General features: G+C 43.1%; 1 protein-coding gene across 5 annotated transcripts in view; it reads right to left on the reverse strand.

Annotated features, from left to right (window-relative positions):
• MAPRE2 (microtubule associated protein RP/EB family member 2) overlaps positions 1–24741 on the reverse strand; it is a 187217-nt gene that overhangs the window by 97642 nt on the left and 64834 nt on the right. Inside the window, exon 1 of one of the 5 annotated variants that reach the window (NM_001034374.2) lies at positions 18796–19045. The exons of the other annotated variants lie outside the window; for them this stretch is intronic. Within the exon in view, the coding sequence (NP_001029546.1) occupies positions 18796–18914 (119 nt within the window). The 5' untranslated portion in view covers positions 18915–19045. Of the gene's footprint in view, positions 1–18795; positions 19046–24741 lie in introns of those variants that run through there. 5 annotated transcript variants of the gene reach the window in all.

Raw genomic sequence — 24741 nt, forward strand, 5'->3', positions numbered from 1 at the left:
TGATTCTTTTGGTGGTTTACTGTCTCTCCACTACCTCGTGCCCCCATAAGGTTACCTCTGAAGGCAGGTTCTTTATAGAGTCTATTTTGTTACTGCGTGCGTTCTACGTCTAGAGGAGTGCCCGGCACAGAGTGAAAGTGAAAGCATTTGTCGCTCAGTCAAGTCCAACTCTTTGTGACCCCATGGACCATAGCCCACCAGGCTCCTCTGTCCATGGGATTCTCCAGGCAAGAATATTGAAGTGGGTTGCCATTTCCTTCTCCAGGGGATCTTCCCGACCCAGGGATTGAACCCGCGTCTCCTGCACTGCAGGCAGATTCTTCACCATCTGAGCCATAGCCTCCTGTGTCTCGAGGCATGCCAAGCACATAGTGGGTACACAGGAAGTAAAACCCGAGTGGATGCACGAGAGGAGGATTTCGTGAGGAGGAGAAAGTTACAGGGTTCCTGATATCACACCCGGTAAACCCACTGTTTATACATGTCTCTAGTGCTGTGTGACATGGTCAGGAGAGGAGAGATCAGGGTTGAGTGGATTACAGGACTCTGTTGTCTGACGTCTAAAAGAAGGCAGGCAACAAAGAAGTGCGCCATTTTTCACGTCTCCAGTATGAACTGCACACTCACTATGTGTACATTTCAGCTTCATGAGAGCCCTGATCAGGGGCACTGGCTGCCAGCCCCAGAGCCGCCACTGACCAGTCAGGTGAACTTGGGCACAGGTGCCTCACTTCTTTGGCTCTCCTTTCCTTCCCAGGAGTACACAGCCAACACTCACCTTCTCGTTTAGTCTTCACGACAACGCTATGTGACAGGCACAGAGCTTACACCATGATGGGAAGGTGCACAGACGGGGAGGCAGGGTCAGTCACTCCCCTGGTCACAATTATCAAACGCAGCAGCTGGGATCTGGGCCGAGGGCTGATTCTAGGATTCCTGCCCTCAACCAAGTCCCTTTCTGCTCTCGGGTTTTATGATGTCACGAGAGTTGGGTGAGAAGAGGATAGACCTCCAAATGAGAACACAATTGTGGTCTTTCCCCACCGCCATTCCTGATTTTATGTATATTTTTAATTGGAGGTTAATTGCTTTACAATGTTGTGCTGGTTTCTGCTTACAACAATGTGAATCAGCTGTAAGTTGACACACATCCCCTTCCCTCTGGAGCCTCTTTCCCACCACTCCCCCATCCCAACCCTCTGGGTCATCACAGGGCACCGAGCTGAGCTCCCTGCGCTATGCAGCTGCTTCCCCCCAGCTGCCTATTTCACACACGGCAGCGTATATACGTCAGTGCTCCTCTCTCGGCTCATCCCACCCTCTCCTTCCCCCGCTGTGTCCACAAATTCATTCTCTATGTCTGCATCTCTACTCCTGCCCTACGAATAGGTTCATCAGTACCTTTTTCCCAGATGCAATTGTGGCCTTGAATAAAACCATGTTTTCCCTTTTTTAGTGTTACCAAGGCATCACATTTTCCCTTTAACCAAGATGATGTCTTAACATAGGTTTCCCCAAAGAAGAGCTTGAAATGGAGAGATTTGGTGACTAGCTGTACTCAGTTTAATGCTGGGAATAGCTTTTGGCTCAAAAGCCTACCAGCTGTAGCATATACGGCATGCTAATACTTGAGGAATCACCATCTTTTACATTTCTACTTACTGCACATCTTGGACTCAGGTCTCTCAATTTGCTTTCTGTGGTAGCTTAGATAAAATGGACAGAGGCCACATACATGATTGCTGCTTATAATTTTTTTCAACTAATAAAAGACTTCAGATGGATGTCCTGACTACGTGTTTAGAAAAATCAATCTCTTAAAAAGAAACAAAAACAACAAAGCTCTTGGTATCTCACTCCTAGAGATTGGTGCCTATCCAAAGGTCTATATTTACACTGTGGCAAAATTTGTTTTTAAACTCATGCGAACATTCTGAAATGGGAAGTGAAGTACCAATAAAATTAAGCTTAAAAGGAGGAGGGAAGTACAGCCCACTGTTCCAATAGGTCCTGGTGAATTTAATTCTAAGATGGGTGATGGACACTCACATACCCCCAGCCTTCTTCATGCCACCCACTCTTAATTCTTTCCTTAAGTTTCTTAAATATGACCTTTGGTTGACAAGGTACAATCGGCTTCTACCTCAAACCCACTCCACAACCCCAGAGGACATCCTGTGAATTACGTCCAAGACGGCTGCAAGTCATGAGCACAGGAAATGGAAATTTTGGTCCAAGATTAGTAAAGTTCAGCCAAACTGGTGTAGCGGTGGGGAAATACCATCAAAACTAGGAACACTATTTCATCACCAGTTCCCCAAGCCATCATTCCCGAAACTTCCCTTCCCAGGTGAAATGATTCATTTAGGCCAGAGAATACATTTCCCCCTTGTCTGTCCACAATTCCACCCCAGAGTCAGCGTTCATCCTTCTTCCCCCGCCCCAGTTTCCTGCTTACTCTTGTCTGGGCAACCAGACACCAATTCCGTCTGCCTTGTACTGCATGCAGTAAAAGAGGGTTTTTTTCTTTTTTTTTTAAGGCAATAAAGTCATTTACCATTTATTTATGGGAATGAAGAAAGGGTTGATAGACTTGCATCAAAAGACCCAGAAGCCTCTGACAAAAATCAGTTCGTTCGCACGCACGCACGCGCACACACACACACACTTCATTTGCAATATCTCTCCGCTTTCCTATCTGCTGTCTTGACCCAGGTCGAAGGTGAAAACATTTCCAGCATCAGTGCAGAAACATTGTAATTCTCAAAAGGAAGTACAAAACACTGAGCATGTGGGTAAAAAGTGGCTAAGAAGTGTGCCATGTTCAAACTGAATCAGGTACAGAGATACCAGAGAGGCAGCCATGGTCAGACCTCTGGGTCTGGGAACAGAGGATGCATAGCAGTCTCCTGAACTGGAGCTTCCTTTTCTGACTCTGCAGTACTAAGCTATGAGGACTCACGGGAGCAAAGGACAAAATTTAACGTACTGTTGTAGTTTAATAAATGTGTGGGATTATGGTCTCTGCTGAATTTGGAATGTTTTGTTAAACCTGGGATAAAAATGGAAAAGTAACAGCTGATTAATGAGCATTCAGAAATAATTAAGGAAAAGGAAATTACTTCCCAGACCATATAAACTACTTGACGAAATAACCAGAGATGTTACTGGAGACAGGAAAGTCTAAAGGCCTTCGGTAAGTAGATGACATTTGTGCTAGAGTGAACGTGTGTTAAAAGTTACCCAGTATATGAGTCAACGTGAGATTTGCAAAGTGCCTCCTCATTCTGTCCCAAACCCTAGTTTCTAGGTTCCTAAGATTAATTTAACTTAGAGACTTTGAAACATATTTTAAAAATTAATCTGAATCAGCAATTGAGTATAATTATCACTTTTGCACGGGACGGGGGGGTTCCCCAGGCAACTCAACGGTACAGAAACCACCTGCAAATGCAGGAGACACAGGTTCAATACTTGGGTCAGGAAGATCCCCTGGAGTAGGAAATGGCAACGCACTCCAATATTCTTGCCTGGAAAATCCCATGGACAGAAGAGCCTGGTGGGCCACAGTCCATGGGGTCCCAAAGAGTCAGACACACCTGAGCACGGCAGATGGCAGACTTAAACCAAAGACTTGGTACTATACTGGTTGACCCAATGTCTCAAAGACTGGTTTACTTTACATTACTTCAGTTTTAGCTATTGTTATAATGTAACAAGCACAACAAACATAATTAATATCATAAAAATATTGACTCCATATATTTCTGTGTGTATATACACTACAAAGGAATAATCCCTATTTTAAATTACAGTTTAAAAAATCATAATAGTTTGATGAAACAAAGAAAACAAATTCAAGGTAGAATGCTTATTAAAAAAAAAAACCTATTTTTAAAAAGTAGATGTCAAAGTGTTATTTTTTAAAATATTTTTATATTGAAAATCAGCATGCTTTTAGTAGAGAAAAAGTAGAAAATTAAGATAAAAATTAAAGATCTTTCATATGAGAGTATTTTATACATGTACATTTATAAAAATGATTACACATGCACATGTGTGTGTGTGCATATGCTCAGCAGTAAAGAATTCACCTGTAATGCATGAGACTCAGGTTTGATCCCTAGGTCAGAAAGATCCCCTGGAAGAGGAAATGGTAAGCCACTCCAGTATTTTTGTCCACGGACAGAGGAGCCTGGCAGGCTACAGTCCACAGACTTGCAAAGAGTCGGACACGACTGAGTGACTGAGCACACATATATACACTAGATCGAGCAGCATCACCCTCTCCCCTAGAAATCATGCCCACTCAAAACCTCAGAACATGATCTTATTAGGAAATACACTTTGCAGATTTAATTAGCTGAGATAACGTTAGAGTCTTAAATTCAATGACTTGCATTCTTTCCTTTTTGCGAATTAAGTTTTATCTGGGGCAAAATGAGGACTTTAGCCTGGGAGACAGCACCTCAGATAGCTCTGAGAAACTGCCCCAAAGAAGTAGGGGAGGAAGGTTAATATATGTGACTTTGGTGAAAGGGGACTTCAGTGCAATCAAGCACTTATCTTACAAAAGATTTTCTGCCAGTCAAGAGGAGCTGATGTCACCATGAAGGGAATGAGTCCTTTTCTAGATATGAGGAGATGCAAGGATTGGGAACATGAAATCAATTCCTGAAAAATATCTGACTTTCTGAAGACCTGTTCCACCAGTTTCCCTGGAGTACAAAATGTGTCATTCTCGACCCTGAACTCCCTTCAAGGGCATGCAACGACTTGTATTCTTATGAGAACATTGTGTGGAGACACAGAAAGACACAGACACACAGGGAAGGAGGTCATGTGATAACTGAAGCCACGCGGCCACAAGCCAAGGAACGCAGAAGGCAACCTGGCAGGAATAGGCAAAGACTGATTCCCCCCCAGGGCCTTCGGAAGGGAGCACAGCTCGGCCAGCACCTTCATTTCAGGCTTCCAGCCTCCACAACTGTGAGGGAATGCATTTCAAGCCACCAGTGTGTGGCCATTCATTAGGGCAGCCCTAGGACATCAATACAATACTTACACACTTCTGTACTCATCAGCTTGTTTCTCTTAACACATTGTGAGCATTTTCCATGTCTTCTGTGTAGCATCCGTACTTAGATGTCATTGTTCAGATATCTCATAATATACCTGAGTTCAGATTTTCTGTTAACATATTTAATTTATTGAACTTCTAGTTTGGCCGTTTCCTCTCTTCTTCAGTTAATTATTATTTCAAGACAACAGAACTGATGGGCAGTTAAATGCTAACCATGATCAAATCATTGCTGGCTCACGTAAAAAGACCTGGAAGTTCTTCCATGTCCTAAAAGTCTTTGGGTGATTCTGGAGTGAGCTTTAGCTATTTGCTAGTTATTGTTCTTAAAGCCGAATGGACAGCATCAGTTCTGGGTTCCCTTGTTAACAGGAAAGGAAGCAAGCAATCATCTCTTTTAAAAAAAAAAAAAAAAGGCATGTCCTTGGCCATCGTAAACTAAGGGAATCACAGGATGTCCTGTCGAATGGTATTTGGCTTCCTTTCACGGAACAACCTCAATGAAAGCAAAAAAGAACACTCTCAAACTCTCAACTGATACTCCAGTGGCTTGTAACTTGCTCAGTCCTAAACAGAACACAGAAAACAGTTATCTATGACCAAAAGAGCAAGAGATTACTGCCATTATGGAAGCTGTAACTCATTTGAAATCTGGCCTCATGGTTTTGCAATAAAGTGAGTAAGTGATAGATGAAAGATGTTGCACTCAAAATTTACTATAAGACCTAGGGCATTTGTGAAATAATAAATGACCTTTATTTCATAGTATATTTGGATTTTGAAACATATGTGGTTAAGAAATTTGGTTTTGGGCTGCAAAGATTCGGGAAGCCAAGCATTCCCTTTTAAAAATCACAAGAGTCCTCAGCTGATCCTTTCAGGTAAATCTAGGACCTTACTGAGCTTATGGGGCTTACCTGGTGACTCAGATGGTAAAGAATCCACCTGCAATGAAAAAGACCCTGGTTCAATCCCTGAGCTGGGAAGATCCCCTGGAGAAGGGAATGACTATCCACTCAAGTATTCTTATCTGGAGAATTCCATGGACAGAGAAACCTAGTGGGCTATAGTCTATAGGGTCGAAAAGAATCAGACACGACTGAGTAACTTTACTGAGCCAACTTCTCTTTAAGGGTTTTAATAAGTCAGGAGCCAGTCTGGACAACAAGAACAAAAATTATCAAATGAGGTAGAATGAGGAGTGAGCAAGAGTTGGGGGAATGTTAGCCTAAGAATTTAAAAAAGGGGGCAGGGAATGGCATGTAATACTTTGATTATTCTGGGCAAAATTTCTGAAATATGGAAATGGTTCCTTGCTACCTTTAAAGAGGAAGACATTTCTACCCACATTTTCCTTTTAAATTCAATGGTGTAAAATCTGATATGGTGTTAAGTACAAAGAAAAGACTATCTACAGAACTATAGTATTCACAGAATTAAAAGAGTATCTCATATATGTCAAGATCTCAAAGCAAATATAGCTCCAAAATTTAACTCTTTCATATACACTTTTAAAGTGGCTTTAGTAGTTTTCCCCTGAGTTAAAAATAACGATCCAGTTATTATTTTGAAGTTTATTTTACTATAATCATTTAGTATGTACTTACTGAGAACTGGACCTAATTTACAGAAAAAGCGTTGTGGATAAAGAACAGGTAGAAACACTGACTCCTTTTCTTAAGAGGTTTAGATTCAGGTTAAGAACACAGGACTCAAACTCACTGAAATCTAAGTTAAGACCATATTATAGTAAAATAAACCACCTAATTTTTTTATTAAAATAGACAAAAGATCTGAACACACACTCCACTAAAGAATGTACACAAATGACCAACAAAACACATAAAAGACACTGAATATCATTAATAATCAAAATATAAATTAAAATCTCAGCTGGATACTTGTCCACATCTGTAAGGATGGCCAAGTTTAAAAGACTAACAATACCAAGTGTTGACAAGGATGTGAAGCAACTGGAACTCTCCTACACTTCTGGTAGGAGTGTGAAATGGTACAACCACTTTGGACAACTATTTCTTAAGTCTCCTTAAGTTCCTTAAGTCTCTTAAACAGCAATTATATTGCCCAACCATTCCACTCCTAGATATTTATTTCAGAAAAATGAAAACATTTGTTCCACAAAGATTTACACATGAATATTCATAGAAGTTGTATCCATAATTGCTAAGAACCGAAACTAACCCAAATGTTCACAAGCTGGTAACTGATAAAATATGATTATAGCCATATTACTTTGCCTACAAAGGTCTGTAGAGTCAAAGCTATGGTTTTTCCAGTAGTCATGTACAGATATGAGAGTTGGACAATAAAAGAGGCTGAGTGCCAAAGAACTGATGCTTTCGAACTGTAGTTCGAAACTGAAGACTCTTGAAAGTCTCTTGGACAGCAAGGAGATCAAACCAGTCAATCCTAAAGGATATCAACCCTGAATATTCATTGGAAGGACTGATGCTGAAGCTCCAATACTCTGGTGACCTGATGCAAAGAGCCAACTCGTTGGAAAAGACCCTGATGCTGGGAAACATTAAAGTCAGGAGGAGAAGGGGACGACAGAAGATGAGATGGTTGCATGGTATCACTGACTCAATGGACAAGAGTTTGAGTAAACTCCAGGAGACAGTGAAAAACAGGGAAGCTTGGTGTGAGGCAGTCCATGGGGTCGCGAACAGTCAGACATGCCTGAGCAACTGAACAACAACAAAGCCATACAACAGAATACCACTCGGCCACAAAGAGCAATGAGCTTTGTGGCCGAGTTGTATTCATCCATGCTGGGTCAATCTCAAAATCATTATGCCAAGTAAAAGAAGTCAGACACTAAAGAGTACAATCCGTATGATTCCATTTATACAAAAGGTAATCTAATCTAGCGTGAAAGAAAGCAGAGCAGTGGTTACCTGTGCTATGAACTGCAAAGGATACCAGGAATCTTTTGGGAGTGATGGATTCAAGGGCATACATACCACCAATACTCACTGAATCATTATACCTTAAACAGATGTAGTTCACTGTATGTAAAATTAGTTCTTAATCAAGTTGGTAAGGTGGGGAGATCACAGTATATAATTTGTTTGAATTTTTTCCAGACTGAAGTTGGACTTTTAATGAACTGCTATGTGTCAGATAGTGTAAGAGGTAGTAAGGACACAAAGATCATAGTTTATTATAAAGACAGGGTAAAAGAGTAGAGTGAAATGACAAGCAACAATACTAGCTAATATTCTGAAAGGCGTTTTACTTTACACCATTCAACTGCTTGATATACTTTATATTCTGCATCTCATTTAAGTCCTCATTAAAAACTGTGAAGTTGATGCTATTATTATTTCCACTTGCACATTAGGAAAATGAGGCTTAGGGAGGCTAAAAAATTTGCCCTGGATGACACAGTTTGAAAAGGGTGGAGCTGGGATAGAGAATAAGTCTGAGGCCAGAGCCCAAGCTTTGCCTGCTACCCCTTCCTGCTTCTCTGAGCAGCAATCTGGGACTCTGGGGGCCCCAATTGGTCCTAATGGAAGGTAGACCACGTTCTGAACGGGAGGTGAGGAGGCCATGACCCTCATCACACAGGCTGGAAGTGTGTTCAACTGTTAATCGTGCTGACATCTTACAGTCGGTGACCCGACAATGCTATCTGCCTGTGAGAAATTCCAGGGAGAGGGATACCGGCTTTCCAAACACCAAACCTGCTTTAGCATTTACTGTTGTGTTGCCAGCCCCACTAAGGGATGTTGGAAAGGCTGACTCCTCCTGTCCTCAGCCTCATTGCCTGGGTGGCTGATGATGTTCATCTCTCTTTCCTTCTCTCTGGAGAAGACGTGATCAAGGGATAGATGTACTAGGTCCCCAGAAACAGACAGAGCCAGGGGGCCAGGGGGCGGGGGAGGGGTTGACACGTCCCCCCCCCCAAGAAGCCCTCATCCTGCGCTCCCCTCCCCCACCCACACAGCATCCACCAATCGTGCCCTCTTCCGCTTCCTCCTTCTCTAGCAGAGCACAGGCTCCACAAGCTTTCTATTTCACGGTTACTGCCGGTGAGCAGCAGGTCCTGAAAGCTGAGATAATGTATTCAAAGCTCTCCTTTTGTTTTATTCTTAATTGGTCAGTCTCCCTGCCATCCACTCAGCCTTCATCCAGACGGGAGGGGGAGGGGCAGGGGGCAGGGAGGGCTTGTGAATGCAGATGGCCTGCTTCCTGGCTGGCGTCTAGCACCATCACGGGTTGGAGAGGGGGGCGGACATCAAGGCCAGATATCACTCAATAACTTCCATAAGGTGGGGAGTCAGACTCAGAAGTGGGGGCAGGGTAGGGGCGGTGTGCAGAGGACAGCAGCAGAATGCCTAAAAAGAATGGCCAAAACCTGCAATTGCACACTCTAGGGCCCCTGCACAATACCTGAGACACACCAGGTGCTCAATAAATGAGGAGGAAAACATCCAAAGAGGATATTGACAACGATCTTCACAGAGGATTATTTTGCAGTCAGAGCAAGATTCATGGAGCATACTAAGCAGGCTGGCAGCATCACAAAAAACAACACCGACTGCAGCTCTGACGGACTCTGGAGAAAACGAAACAAAATATGGACTGTGCATTCGCTCCGTGTGAAACCTCAAGAGGCGGATGCCGCGGCCGCGTGTAAGAATGGTACTTGGGTCAGGCAAATCTTTAACATCATCCATGTGATTTCAGCAAGGATATTTTGAGACGCTTCCCAACACCTTTCCACACGTAAAACTCACTGTGAAAAATCAAAACTCATTTAATTTTCAAACTGCCACTAAGGGGTTAAGTGAAACACCACTGTTTGATTAGGGAGTGCATTTTACATAGTTTTCTGATTTTTTTCAACCCAGGGACCCATCATCTGTCCAGTCCCATTGTGACACGTGTCTGGTTCCACATGTGTTAACATTCTTCCAGCTTCTCCATGCCCATTAAGGAAATATGAATACATACATTTTCTTTATATAAAAGTTAGTCTACTGCACTAATTTTAACATAGTGATGTTCAATAAAAATACCATAAAATTTGGAGGATAAAAAGAGATAAGCATTTTATTTTTCCTCAAGTGACTTTCTGTAAGGGAGAAGTAACCTCCCCACCACCACCACGTATGTCATTCAACAATGCTCAAATCTATGCCACGGGGCTGTACTAAAACTTATACACAGAGGTCATAGTAGGGAACACACACACTCAAACATGGTTTTTATCTACAGGTGCCATTACTGAAAGCTCCTGAAAGCTACGGTGGTGGTTTAGTTGCTAAGTTGTGTCCGACTCTTTGGGACCCCATGGACTGTAGCCTGCCAGGCTCCTCTGTCCATGGGATTCTCCAGGCAAGGATACTGGAGTGGGTTGCCATTTCCTTCTCCAGAGGATCTTCCCGACCCAGGACTCAAACTCAGGTCTCCTGCACTACAGGCAGATTCTTTACCAAATGAGCTACAAGGGTAATTTTGCCCTTGCTAAGTTATCAGCACAAGAGTCACAGAATTACTTTTCTGGGGTCGGTGGTACCTCTCCCCCTCAGATTTCTCCAGTCAAACACTGCCTTCCTGCCTGCTGTTCCCAAGATTTAGAGTTTTTTCAAGAAAGGGCTATGCATGATTTATATTTTTTTTTTTGGCCACGCCATGTGGGATCTTAGTTCCCTGACCAGGGATTGAACCTGCACCCCCTTCAGTGGAAGCATGGAGTCTTGACCACTGGAGCACCAGGTAAGTCCCCTGTGTGATTTGTTTTTGAATTCAACTGCTCAGCTCAGAGTATGACATACAGAAGGAACCTGGTGAGTCCGCTGAAAGACCAGATTCTTAGATGACTGGAATTCTGGCTTAAATTTTAATAAAGCTGCAACTGTATATTTACAGAGTGGAAATTTAAAAGATTTTATCATCGGCAACCTGAAAACATGCTCTGGCTTTCTAAACTGACAAAAAGGAAGTCGACTGGGGAGGGGAGAGGTTTCTCCTGATTTGAAAGTGAAAGTGTTAGTCGCTAAGTCCTGTTGTTCGTGACTCTCTGAGACCCCATGGACTGTAGCTCACAAGGCTACTCTGTCCATGGGTTTCTCCGGGCAAGAATACTGGAGTGAGTTGCCATTCCCTTCTCCAGAGGATCTTCCTGATCCTGGGTCTCCTGCATTGCAGGCAGATTCTTTACCGTCAGAGCTACCAAATTCGAACCTTGCAGGGAATCATGTGGGAGGGCTCCTGGATGAGGGGATACTACAGTTTGTAATCAGAGTAGAACTGTGACACTAAGAACGCCTCCCTGAGATGTCATTGCCACTGTGATTTTAGACAAATTATCTCTCAGGGCTTTGCCAGGGCAGGCTGACTCTTAAGAACAAAAAGTTAATGTTAAAAAAAGAAAATCAAACACGACTTCTAGGAAAAAATAAAACGGATCACAGAAACCTAAGGTGTGCCTCATAGGAAGAGGACTGTCATTTTAAGAACGACTTAACATCAAGCGCCGGCCATAAACCTCAGGACCAACTCTGTGCATGAGATCCCTCAGTTCACAGACTTGTGCCAATGTACACTAAAAACTTACAACGCGTACTCTTCATTTTCAAGCCTCTCACCCTATTCCTCTTCTGTTTCAAGTCATGGAACAAACCTGGCTCTTTGGCACATTTACCTGCTCAAAGCAAATGAGGTCTCAGTCAGAAAGACTGAGCTCTCATTACATTTCCTTTATGAGATAATTACACAAAAGCATCTATCACGAAAAGCAGTCATCAGGTTGACCATCCTATGCACCTATCACCACCTTTGGATCCTTTAGAAAAAAAAAAATGCTTTAAATAAGTGCGTCCTGGTTCAAGTGAGTAAGATCCTAATTAGGCTGGGGAGACATGACACTGAAAATGTACACGTATTTTTTTTTTCTTCTCAGTAACCTACTAAGAAATTATTTCTTGGTGGCCTATAAAACCCTGTTTCATCTTTACCGCAGTACTGAGTTATTTCCATTAAAATAAGTTATCTTTGGGGATGTATCTAACAAAAACATGTTTAGGAGCCATGTCTCTGATACATGCTATAAGGCGAAAGCGCATAATTTCAGTTTTTGCCTATGTGAACTGTAGGCTTCCATTTTGCATTCTCTCAACATAATATAAATTCCAAAGGTCAAAAACTAGGAGATGAACAATCAGAATTTTAAAGTGAGCTATGAAATGAGGTTCCTGTGATACCAATGCAGGGTGGGTGCGTGGAGTGTTTCAAGACAAAAAGTTGCTGGAAGAGTGGTTAAGATACTAGATGAGAGACATAAACACTCCTGGGTATACATCAGGAAAAAACGAACACTAATTCAAAAAGGTACAGGCATCCTAGTTTCATAGCAGCATTATGCACAACTGCCAAGACTTGGAAACAACCTGTCCATTGACAGAGGAACGGATAAAGAGGATGAGGTATACACATACAATGGAACACTACTCGGTCGTGAAAAGGAGTGGCATTTTGCCATCTGCAGCAACATGGACGGACTTGGAGAGTAGTATGCTAAGTGCACAATACTGTATGGTATCGCTTATCTGTGCACTCTAAAAAATAAACCAGTGAATATAAAAAAGAAGCAAATTAATAGATACTGAAAACAAACCAGTAGTTGCCACTAGGGAGAGGGGAGGAGGAGGGGCAATATAGGGGCAGGGGGCTGAGAGGCACACTCTGTTAGGTACAAAATATGCTCAAGGATAGATTGTACAACAGGAAATATAGCCAATGTTTTATAATAACTACAAATAGAGTATAACCTTAAAAAATTGTGAATCACTATATTATCTACCTGTAACATATATAATATTGTACAGCAAATATACTTCAATGAAAAAGGATACTAGATGAGTACGACACATCCACTTTAGAACCCCAGAGGTTGGTATCTGAAAGATAGCCCGAAGTCAAGAAGAATGGAATTATTCTAACATACATATCCTAACAAATTTCATTGTGGAAAAGACACTGTTCACAGGAGAGGAGTAAATCAATTCCTTTAAAGTGAAATTGACAAAATTCGAAAGTAAAGCAATCCGCACCATCTGGGTTAAACTCTCAGTCCACTCTCAGTCCATCCCTTCCAGAACCTGCCATCGAAGGGATCACTTTCCAGCTGTAAGAAAAATGGCACCGGAGCCCTGAGGGGCATTCTGAGCAGTGTCATCAGCTGGCATTAAATGACTCCTGAGGATCCTTCACAGTGAAATACCAGACACTCTGCTTCTGAGTTTGGGAGGATTGAAAGAGTGTAAATTCTATACAGTAGCCACCCTTTTGGCCTGGTAACTGTGAAGTTGGCATCTGTATACCAAGAAGCCACCATCTGACCTAAGTACCAACGCTGTTATGGGAAGAAGTTGCAATGATTGCTTCTACACGAGGGAAAATGCCTTGAGCCAGGAACATCTACCTCCCTTGTCCTGAGCCCTACAACAGAGCCGGAGAGGTCTCTCTATTAGAGCAAATGAAGTGTTCCCTAAGAATTCTGGACGCTGTAGGGTGGGGCACTGGAGGATTCCATTTTCCCTTCAACTCTCACTGCAAAACAGGAGCTCAATTCCAGCATGCACTTCCGTTCTTATTATGCTGTCTTTCAATCAACATGCTTTCAATTTTCAAGTTCCGGTCACCGTGCCTGCCTTCCTATGGTCCTATCCCTCGGGAAAATTCTATCCAATGAAAATTCTAATTCTACAGCCTCCACTCCTTTCACCCAAATAGCTGGTCTCCAACAGGGTCTTTTAGCTTCCTACAACATACTGGCCTTGTGGGTATCTTTTTCTACTTTGAGTCACTGTGGGCTCAGAAAGCACAAACCACTTCTGCTATCAAACCCAGCCAAATATTCACAACAAAGTAAACCTGTTACAGAATGAGCAGCTCAGACATCTGACTTTGCTACAACTGCAGGTCCTTTGAGGGGCATCTGGCAGAGAGCGTGGCCAGAATGAGATTCTCAAGCATTTGTCAAATTAATCCTCCAAACCACACAGAATATTTAGATTAGTCCCACTATTTCCCCCTCCACTAATCTGAGGGATTATTCACTGCAGCTTCAAGAGGTCTCTATATATACAGGAAAGATACTGAATATGGAAATCAACCTCCTAAATTCAGAGGATCATCTCAAACCATTGTTCTGCTGAGACAATGCTCCCGTAAACACACGAGACCAGTGGCAAACCCTGCTGAGCAGGGGTGAGCCTCTGACCAGGGCGCCCGGAGGACCATCTCCTTTAACAGACTCTCCAACAAAGGACCCTGAAAAGAAGTTCAAAAATTGGGCACCTAGGACTTCCCTGGTGGCCCAGTGGTTAAGAATCCCCCTTGCAATGCAAGGGACACCAGTTCGATTCCTGGTCCGGGAATATCCCACATGCCTCAGAGCAACTAAGTCCGTGCGTGCCACAACCACTGAAGCCTGTGTGCCCTACAGCCCGTGCTGCGCAACAAGACAAGTCACCTCAAAGAGAGCCCGAGTGCTGCAACTAGAGAGTAGCCCCACCCCCACCCCCGTTGCAACTAGAGACTCAACACAGCCAAAAAGAAAATAAATACACTGGGCACCTAACAATTAAGGCAGTTTCCCTGGTGGCTCAGTCAGTAAAGAATCTGCCTGCAAAGCAAGAGACCGCCTGCAATGCAAGGGACCTGAGTTCAATCCCTGGGTTGGGAAGATCCTTGAAGAAGGAAATGGCAAACCACTCCAGTATTCCTGCCTAGGAAATTCCATGGATAGAGGAGCCTGGTGGGCTACAGTCAAGGTATCTAGTAACCCTTTAAAAATACTAAGAAAAACGTTAAGGACAAAAATCAGTATTTTCAAAAACATCCTAAGACAGGAGTAAACCCAGATGATGCTAACAAATACCTAATGGAGATGCATGAAGGAGACTTCTGCAGTCGCCGTTTGGGGAATGTGATCTGAAATCTACATTCTGGTTAAAGTGAGGCATGTTACAATAGCTTCTATTAAACAGAACATGCTTTCGCAACTATCTTTTGCACACGTGTTTATGGGCACATATACATATATTTCTTTTTGTGTGCCCTACCATGAGCTCATTTTTCAAGACTAGCAAAGCTGGACGTCAGAGTCAAGGTCCTAGGCTTAAGTTTTCGCTGTGTTTTTCTTTACAGTCCATTGCCTCACGTCGAGTAATTTTTCTTTTTTAAGAATTCAGAAACATATGCTACTGTAGTTGCATGTTCAAATACCCATGTGGAACTAGTCCTCTGGACTTATACATTCATTCTTAAAAGCCTGGAGTATGCAAACAAAGATGCGATGCGGTGGGCAGAGGGCCAGTTAATAAATCTCATCTATGAGCATCTGCATGAAACAGCGCTATAGGGAGTCGCCTCTCCAGGGAGGGCAGAGCACAACTATTTGCTCTGTGAATTAAACAGTGTCACTTCAGATGGCCCACACCACATTTATTTTTTAGGCAGCTCTGAAAATATATGGATTTCTAGTGTTCATAAATGCAATGAGGAAGCTGGGGCTGAGAAGGCAATCACACAGGAGTGGTGGACGTGAGCCACAGAGACACATCCACACGGCTCTGCTGAGCCATCTTTGCACTTGCTCGTTTCAACTCAAATTGCTAATGGAAGGGTAATTTTCTAAAGGAAACTTGCTCTTCTAATCAAAGGGCACTCTATTTCAATAATGATTTACCACTCCTTCTGGTCCAGGCTGTAAAAACAGGTTCTGTTTATACCAAGAGATACCTGGATCAAGATATCTGGATCGTGAACCACATTTGATCCTTATTTATAAACAATCTGGTGCAAACGTTATGACAATAATGTCTCCTGCTGGGAAGAGTGACCACTTGCCCCCTGACGGTGCTAGAAAGAACGGCCTTGTTCTCTGGGTTCTTCTCTTCTCACCTGTGCTCCAAGCCAGGTGAGGGGTGTTCTTATCCTGGAGTGCCTGAATAGGCCCCTTTCAGTAACAACAGCATTCTTCTTATATTTACATACGTCTTTGAAGATGCTTTTTGTTTTAAATATTTCAGTTAGCCTTACAAAGATTTTTATAAGAAAGCAATGAAAGAGTCTATAATGCAATGAGCAAATATAGAAAATACAGCCGAAGCAGAAGGACCTGCTGGGACCACCTAGAAGTCAGTAAAGGAACCAGAAAGAGGATTCCCTTGGAAATTCCCAGAAAGAGATCACCCCAGGGCTCTGGGCTTACCCAGGCCCCTCCATGGCACTCCATCAGAACTCTCTGACATACCTCAATCATGGGGACCAGACTTAACCTACAGCCAAAGTAAAACTTATGTGGTTGAATCTCTACTTTGGCTTTCAAACTGCCTTCCAAGTTTCCTCAGCAATTAAATGGCAATATTATTCCAGCCTCAGGATGCCAAAATAATTATGGAACACTTACTGGATAGAAAAATGTGTCACATTTTTCCTTTCCCCCAAAAAATAAGTGGCAGTTATACTGCACTGGTCATCCACTTTGAAAGAAAAGCAGACCAAGGAAAACAAGTGTGTCTGTCTCCTTGGGCACATTTTCTATAACACAATTCAAAAGCAATTTTGGAGTCTTCTTTCTTCATTTAACCTATGGCATCTCTCACTATAGGGACCAATAATCCTATTATATAAAATACAAAGGCCACAATGCTCTTAGTGACTTAAGATTTTGCTCCATCAGATCTTTATTCAAATTCAATTTTGTTTCTCGCATCATTTCAGGTACCATACCAGGACTCGGACAACAAACTGGAAATAGTTCAGGAAATGGAAAGAACAACCTGGACTGAATTTAAAAGGTGAATGAATTTTTACTGTAAAACAATAATTCATCAACAAAAGGTAGCATTTAACCTTTCCCCCAAGTGATCTTTCCATTGCCATTGCAAGTTAGTTCACATGACTAATAAAACCCAACCAGGCAACTGCCTTCAGCCCATGTGGTAAAATTCGAACTCTGCTTAAAAGCAACTGCTACCTACGTGGCAGAGATGAAATCACTGAAAAAAATAAATAAGGGCTTCAAATGTATTACCTATAAGAGCAGTTTAAATAGTGAAGATTTAAAACCAACATGTCCGGGTTTTTGTTTTTAAATTCTATTTTAAGCTTTGGAATGTTCACAGAGAAAGGTGAAGGAGGAAGGGAGAGAAGGGACCCAATGTTCCAATCACATGGGTCTCCAAAAGCAGAGTCCCAGAGGTTGTGGACCAATTTTGGTTTATATTAAGAGAACAACAAGCACTTGGAATCTCTGAGGATGTCATGTCAACATATCACTTGGAAGCATAGGCATGAGATTTTAGTGACCTCATGGGCACAGCCAAAATTAACTCCCAGTATTTATGTAACTGCCAGGGATGACAGGGCAAAGATCGCTTATAATTTTTTTTTTTTTTTGAGTCAGCTAATAGTGTTTCTTTGGTCAAAGAGAGAGGAAGTGGGGGTACTTTGAGCTCTATTTTTTAAACATGCAACATTTATATACATAGACTATTCTGCCCATAACACCATCTGAATGTTTAGATGAAGACATTTAAAAAAAAAAAAAAAAGGAGTTATTTCCTGTTGCTCCCTAACTGGATGCGTTTTAGGGGTATGTGTGCTCTGCCTCAGAGCAAAAGCATTGTTAGCAGTTATCAAGGTAGCATTTAAAAATAACTACCCCAGTACAAAAGAACTTCAGAGGAAATATGAGCGAAGCTATCAGTCTCCCTTCAAGTCTGGCCATGAGCTGCCTTAGACTCGAGCTGCATTCTCCATTACATTGTTATCCTTATCAAACAATGCAAACAATTTTAATGAGCTTATCTCCTAGAACATATTGCCAGATATGCTAATGTAAAAACGATGCCAACCATACAGGCCGACTCATTAATCAAAAAGCTCACAATACAATGACCAAGATCAGTCTCATCCCCACATCAGACCTCAGCAAAATACCAGGAATTACCTTCCTACTGTAAATAAGAAGGGCGGGCTCCCCCACCCATGCGGAGGCCATAAACTCCTAAGAAAATGCATAAGTGCACCTAGTTCCTTTCAGGTCCATTGCAGTCCAATCTCTTTCTAATAAACCTTGGGTTCTATGGAGAAAATTTTGGTGAATGTCTGACACCGTGACCTCTGCTGTCAATCCTTGCACCAATCAGCGAGCAGAATTCTTACAAAGCTCCATCAATCTGGCGGTTCAACATCACAGACTGCAGCTTAATCTAGAGGATTCCATCTTTCCTGCACACACACACACACACACACACACACACACCAGTGCAAGCGCAAACCTTTTCCTCGCCCTCCTTCTGGTCTTTAGGCACAGCCTACCTCATGGTTCCTTTAAAATCTAAAAAGGAAAGAGGAAAGGAAGTGCTCTGGCTTGTCTCCCTTTGGAGAGGAGGGGAAATTTTGCTTGCATTTTGAAATCAACGTGGAAGCAAAGAGATGGAGGGAGACCCCTTGCAGGCAGCAAACCTATTCACAAAATGCTTTCCATTTGCAATCGGGCAGCCTCCGTGCACACCCAACATGACACATGGAAACAAACAGCAAATAACCACAACCGCCTTTACAAACGGCCGTCTGCAGCCGGGACCGGGGGCAGCGTCTGCTCCATTATATAACGGGCGGGTTTCCGCGCGCCCGCCCGTCCGCCGCCGCTCCCCGGCCAGCCCCATTACCTGTAGGAACGCTCGCCGCGCACTGTGTGCTTCCGGAAAGGAATGATGGTCCCGTTATCCTGGATGATGTCGTTGTTGTTCTCGCCATTTGGGGACAGGGTTTGGGTCGGCCCGGGCATTGGCGCACTCCCGAGGATGGGAACAAACCGCTGTGGGCTGACTGGGGAGGAAGGTGGCTGTGTCTCGCCTTCCCGCTCGCCCGCTCCTCGCGCAGACCGCGCCTGCCGCCTGCTCGCAGCTCGCTGCTCCCAGCTCGGCGCTCGGCTCCCGCCCCGCCCTCTCGCGACCCGCCCTCCCGGCTGCTGACGTCAAAGCGCCGGCAGCAGCACCCTGGTCACGTGCCCCGGCCTGTCCCCATAGCAACCCGCTAACTCATCTCCTCGCTTGGAATCGCGCTGGGCCGCTGCGCGACCACGCCGGCGGCTTCAGGCAGGCACCCGGGCCGGCCTACATCTGGCATGTAAAACCCCAGGCCACCCCTGGCCCCCCTCACTGACTCGCCTGGGTCTGAAAACCAGCTCTTCCTCTAACTATTTCCTTTCCAGCCCGAGCTCCCACTGCAGCTGTGTACACAAAAGAACGATTCAGGCAGAGGGGTGTGGGAGACCCTTTAACTCCTTCCATACCAAGTTCTTGTTCCATGAAAATTAAACTCGGTCTGGTTTCAGAAATATATAAGACGACCTGGTAGCCTGCTTCAAGAAAATTTATCAGACTAAGGGGTTAAAATTTCCAGGTTCCTGCCTCATTCTCCAAACAGCAGCAACCGCCTCCCCCAAAGCAACCCCAAACTTGAAAACCGAATAGGAAGCTCCATTTCCTTCTAATCAATATACCTTTATATTAATAATGAGAAAATCAAGAATTGCAAATGAAGATTTTCTGCACAAAAGAATCCCCAAAGGGAGTTCTTTTTTTTTAAAAGACCCACCATTTTAGAACATCATGGTTACCCAAAACCTCTCAATTCAAATTCTTACACTGCCTCCTGATACAGATAATTAAATCCTTGTCATGTTTTTTATTTTCTTTGAATTAAACAAGTGAACATCCAATTTAGTATTTGGATGGAAACTCTCTCAACATCAAGCGGCTCTGCCTCATTGCTATGCATCTTTCACATACATTGACTATGAGACAGGTCCTATTGTTATTATCATCCCTAATTTAGAGATGAGTATACTAGTGAGATGAAGTAACTGGTACGGTGGCTCAAGGTCACACAGTCGGGAAGCAGTGAGCTGGAACTTCAAGCTGACATGCTTTTTATCAATGTGATTGGACAGTGGTGATGTGTGTTTAATGTGAACTCATAAATGTTATAGATCAAGGTAACAATCAAGTACCTTATATACTCTCAACAGTGAAAGGACAACTGTGAATAGAATTGCTAGTACGGTGCAAAGTCTATGGATTAGATTATAAATTCTGAACAGATTCCAGATGTGTCCAGTGCTTTCCTTCAGAGAGAAGAAGAGTTTGCCTTCAACTCTTATCAGAAGTGGTTCTCTGCTTATCAGAAGTGGTCTTTGATGTTTCCTGGGGTGAGTAAAAGTCAAAATAAATATATGTAGCAGAAAGTACTAGGCTCATGCCTTCACATCATTGTACAGCTTACCAGCTTTATTATTTTGTGATACAGATATTAAAACAAGTAAAAATGCTGTCATTCCTGACAATTCTCTAGCATATTTCCCTGGTAATAAGTTATTTCTGGCATCAAGCTTCTAGAATTAGAATCAAATAATTTACAACACAGATGGTAAGGATAATCTCAAATAAGGGGGGCATTTTTCCTATTCTATAGTCTCCTTTTGAACTATATTTTAATAATTTTATTTTCTAATTTTTCCAGTGAATGCGCAGTGCACAAGTTGATTACTTCATCCATATCTCAGCTTACATGATTATTTTTTTAATATATAATGAGGATCCAGTTCTGACCTAAGTCTTAACAAGGTACATCAGATAAATATCTAAATACAAGAGATACAAGTACAAGCCTCACATTGCACAATGAACCAAAAGGGCATGAGAGTGTAGTTCCTGCTACAAAGACAAACACTTCCTCCTCCTATTTCTGTTACTTGACCCACAGCTGTCAATTTCCCTACTAATTAATTCCCCTTTGCAAAAGCGTCCCCTTTCTTTGGGGACAGGCTGAAGTTAAAAGGCAGAGTCTACAAATCAAATATTTAATGTTTTCAGCCCTCTCACTTGGGGCTCTAGAGGATAGCTTACTTTTCTATGATCCCATGTTTGAGTAACAGGTCACATAATTGGTATTATCATAGGGACTATGTTTGTCAGAATTTGAATGTATTATTATTACTCATTCCACCAGGTAATTTCATGGAGAGAACTCTCCCACTGTTCCAAGGCTGTTCTTGAAGGAGAGGACTATGACCAGGAATTTGGGGGGATGGGCTGAACGGGGAGGAGTAGTCAGGCAGGTGGAGGAGGTACCTAAGAACCCTTGTAAATCTTCCACCGGGGCAGCTCTGAACCACAGCACTGTAAAGGGCCCCAGAGAGGCCCCAGCGATTTGTGATTACCCTCCAAGACGCAGGGGTAACAGGGGTAATAATTTGAAAATATTGAACAGATGTGTTTTCATTCCCCTCCCCATAAATCAGGTTACCTGGCAGCCATCCTCTTGTTTAGCCCCAGGAAGAAGGGGAGGGCACATTCCACTTTGGGAGGGAGAATGCTAGGATACAGGGGAAGCACAGACTCGGCAGGAAGAGGGAGGGGAGAGTACCTCCACCCCAAGGCTGAAAAGAAGCAGGTGAAAGTGAGCAAAAGCAGCATCTCCCATTTGCAGCTCCCTGAAGGGAGCATTAGAGAGCTTTTGGCTTTGTTCTCAGCCTAAGGGACTTTCTTGCGCCTAAAGAGGCAAATGTCCCATTTGGGACCCTGGGAAGAGATGGCTTTTAAAGAGGGTCTCCCCAACACCTTCCTTCCCAATCAAGCTGCAGCCTCATCACACTAGAAAAGTCAGTGGTTTGGTATGGTGAAGTAGGACCTAGGAAAGAGGAGGACATCTAAAAGACGGATTTTCCACCCAAGAGATGGAGTGCTCCAAAGATGGACTGAACCGGAAGAGGCTATACTGTGAACTGGCAATTAAGTAAAACCTTTCGTTTCCCATCTCCCTCAGCAGGGAAAAGAGAGTCATACAGATTATAGAAAAAAGTAAACTAAAACGTCTGTGTACATCTGACTGTGGTTGAGGTTTTAGGTACACAGGTATACCGAAAATAAAGTATGTGCAGACCTAAATCTCCAGCTGCCCCATGGAGAAATGGCTTCTCTTACCAAGCCCTGTGGACTGAAGCTGGGGCTCTGACAGACCTGGGTCCCCAGCTTGGTTTCACCACCTGGTGACTATTTGACACTAACAAGTTACTCTGCATCTCTAAGATTTAGTTTCCTCATCTGCGAAGTAGGTGTAATAATACTGGTTTCACAGTGATGCTGTGAAGGTTACATCACATAATACATTATATCTGAAGCAACGGACACAGTGCTGGGCCTGTAACAAATGCTCTTTAGTGGTAGATGCTATTTTTAAATAATAAGTTAAGCATACTCTAAAATGTTCATTCACTTAACACTTATGACTGGATTTCTTGCGTACTGGAAGCTGGTAAAACAAAAAGAAAAGTCCCAGGCTCTGTACTCAGGGAACTCAGAGTTGTGGGGGAGCAAGATAAAAATATTTGCAATTATGATACAACATGATGCCCTGATAATGGTATCAGACAGGCTGATAAAGGGCCACAGAAGATGAGGGAATGGAATTCCATTCCATTCAGAATGGAAATTGAAATAGGCCCGAAAAGCTTCCCCAAGGAGCTATTACCTAAGCCTTGGATGAGTAATAATTATGACCTTTTTTGTTCACTTTCTCTGTGCTAGACAGAATACATATATGTGCTCAGTTGTGTCCAACTCTTTGCGACCCCAAAGACTGTAGCCTGCCAGACTCCTCTGTCCATGGGGATTTCCCAGGCAAGAATACTGGAGTGGCTTGCCATTTCTTTTTCCAAAACAGAATATAAGATCCCTTAGGGAGGGTTCTTCAACTGTTTTGTTCACTACTATATCTTCAGTGCTTAGAATAAGGCCTAGCATGCAGTAGACACTACATGAATACATAATTCATTTATTCAACAAACATCTGATTTGATTCTCACAATAACCCTAGAGATAAAGTTGAGGCTCAAATAGTAAATGCAACTTATCCAGCATATCTTGGCCCCAAAGTTGACATGATTCTCCACTAGGCTGTACTGTCATTTAAAACAGGAATGGCAGGACTTCCCTGGTGGTCCAGTGGTTAAGAATCCACCTTCCAATGTGGGGGATGCAGGTTCAATCCTTGGTCAAGGAACTAAGATCCCACATGCCTAGGGGCAGCTAAACCCATGAGCCAAGAGAAGAGCCCATGCACTGCAACAAAGACCCAGCACAGCCAAAAAAAATTTTTTTTTTTAATTTTTAAAAATTAAAAGAGGACTGGTAGTGTAGAGGGGGAGACTAAGGGCTCCTCAAGCAGATATGGTTAGATTCACAGGTAGGAAAGGGTGTGATGTCTCAGGGAGACAGCAAGTTGTTTAGTGGGGATGGAGAACAGAGTATACGGTGGCAGGGGCCAAGGTGGGATGCAGGAGGGGCTGTGGCCAAGCTAAGAAGCTTGACCTTCACTTTGAAGATGTTTTGGAACAAAAAAGTGCTTGAGGAAGGAACTTCATGGTGATATTTGCATATCAAGAAAGTCTGATGTTACAGTAGTACAGAAGACACATTGGAGATTAAAATGCCTCAAACAGTGACCAAGGCCTAAACTTAGGAGCCAAGGGGCTGCAGAAGCAAGCCCAGATTTGAGATATTCAGAGGGAATAACTGCCATGATTTGCCGGACTAACTGATTGCAGGCATGGATGTTGATAAGGATTAAGGGTGGGCTGTGACGGAGAAAGATATTTCAAGTGAATCCTAAGCTTATGGCTTAGGTGACCAAATGGATAATGGTTACCATTCACCAAGATGGAAAATAACAGATTGAATTGTCCTCTGGAAGAAAGAGTCTCCTAGTGTGTTTTGGACCTAGAGAAGTGCTGACAGGACATCTGAGTGGTGACAACGAGGGGTCACCCGGCTTCACACACAGCGGGTGTTCACTATGTATTCTTTTTTAAATTTTTTATTGAAGGATAATTGCTTTACAGAATTTTGTTGTTTTCTGTCAAACCTCAACATGAATCAGCCATAGGTATACATATATCCCCTCCCTTTTGAACCTCCTTCCCACCCCACTCCCCATCCCACCCCTGTAGGCTGATACAGAGCCCCTGTTTGAGTTTCCTTGCTGCTGCTACTGCTAAGTTTCGTCAGTCGTGTCCGACTCTGTGCAACCCCATAGACGGCAGCCCACCAGGCTCCCCCGTCCCTGGGATTCTCCAGGCAAGAACACTGGAGTGGGTTGCCATTTCCTTCTCCAATGCATGAAAGTGAAAAATGAAAGTGAAGTCGCTCAGTTGTGTCTGACTCTTAGCGACCCCATGGACTGCAGCCTACCAGGCTCCTCTGTCCATGGGATTTTCCAGGCAAGAGTACTAGAGTGGGGTGCCATTGCCCTCTCCCTGAGTTTCCTTAGCCATACAGCAAATGCCCATTGGCTATCTATTTTACATATGGTAATATAAATTTCCATGTTACTCTTTCCATACATCTTACCTTCTCTTCCCCTTTCCCAATGTCTGTTAAGTCTATTCTCTATGTCTGCTTCTCCATTGTTGTCCTGTAAATAATTTCTTCAGAACGATTTTTCTAGATTCCATATATGTGCATTATAATACAATATTTATCTTCCTCTTTCTGACTCACTTCACTCTGTATAATAGGTTCTAGGTTCATCCACCTATTAGAACCGACTCAAAT

Source organism: Bos taurus, chromosome 24, assembly GCF_002263795.3.
Source record: "Bos taurus isolate L1 Dominette 01449 registration number 42190680 breed Hereford chromosome 24, ARS-UCD2.0, whole genome shotgun sequence".
Classification (NCBI taxonomy): domain Eukaryota; kingdom Metazoa; phylum Chordata; class Mammalia; order Artiodactyla; family Bovidae; genus Bos; species Bos taurus.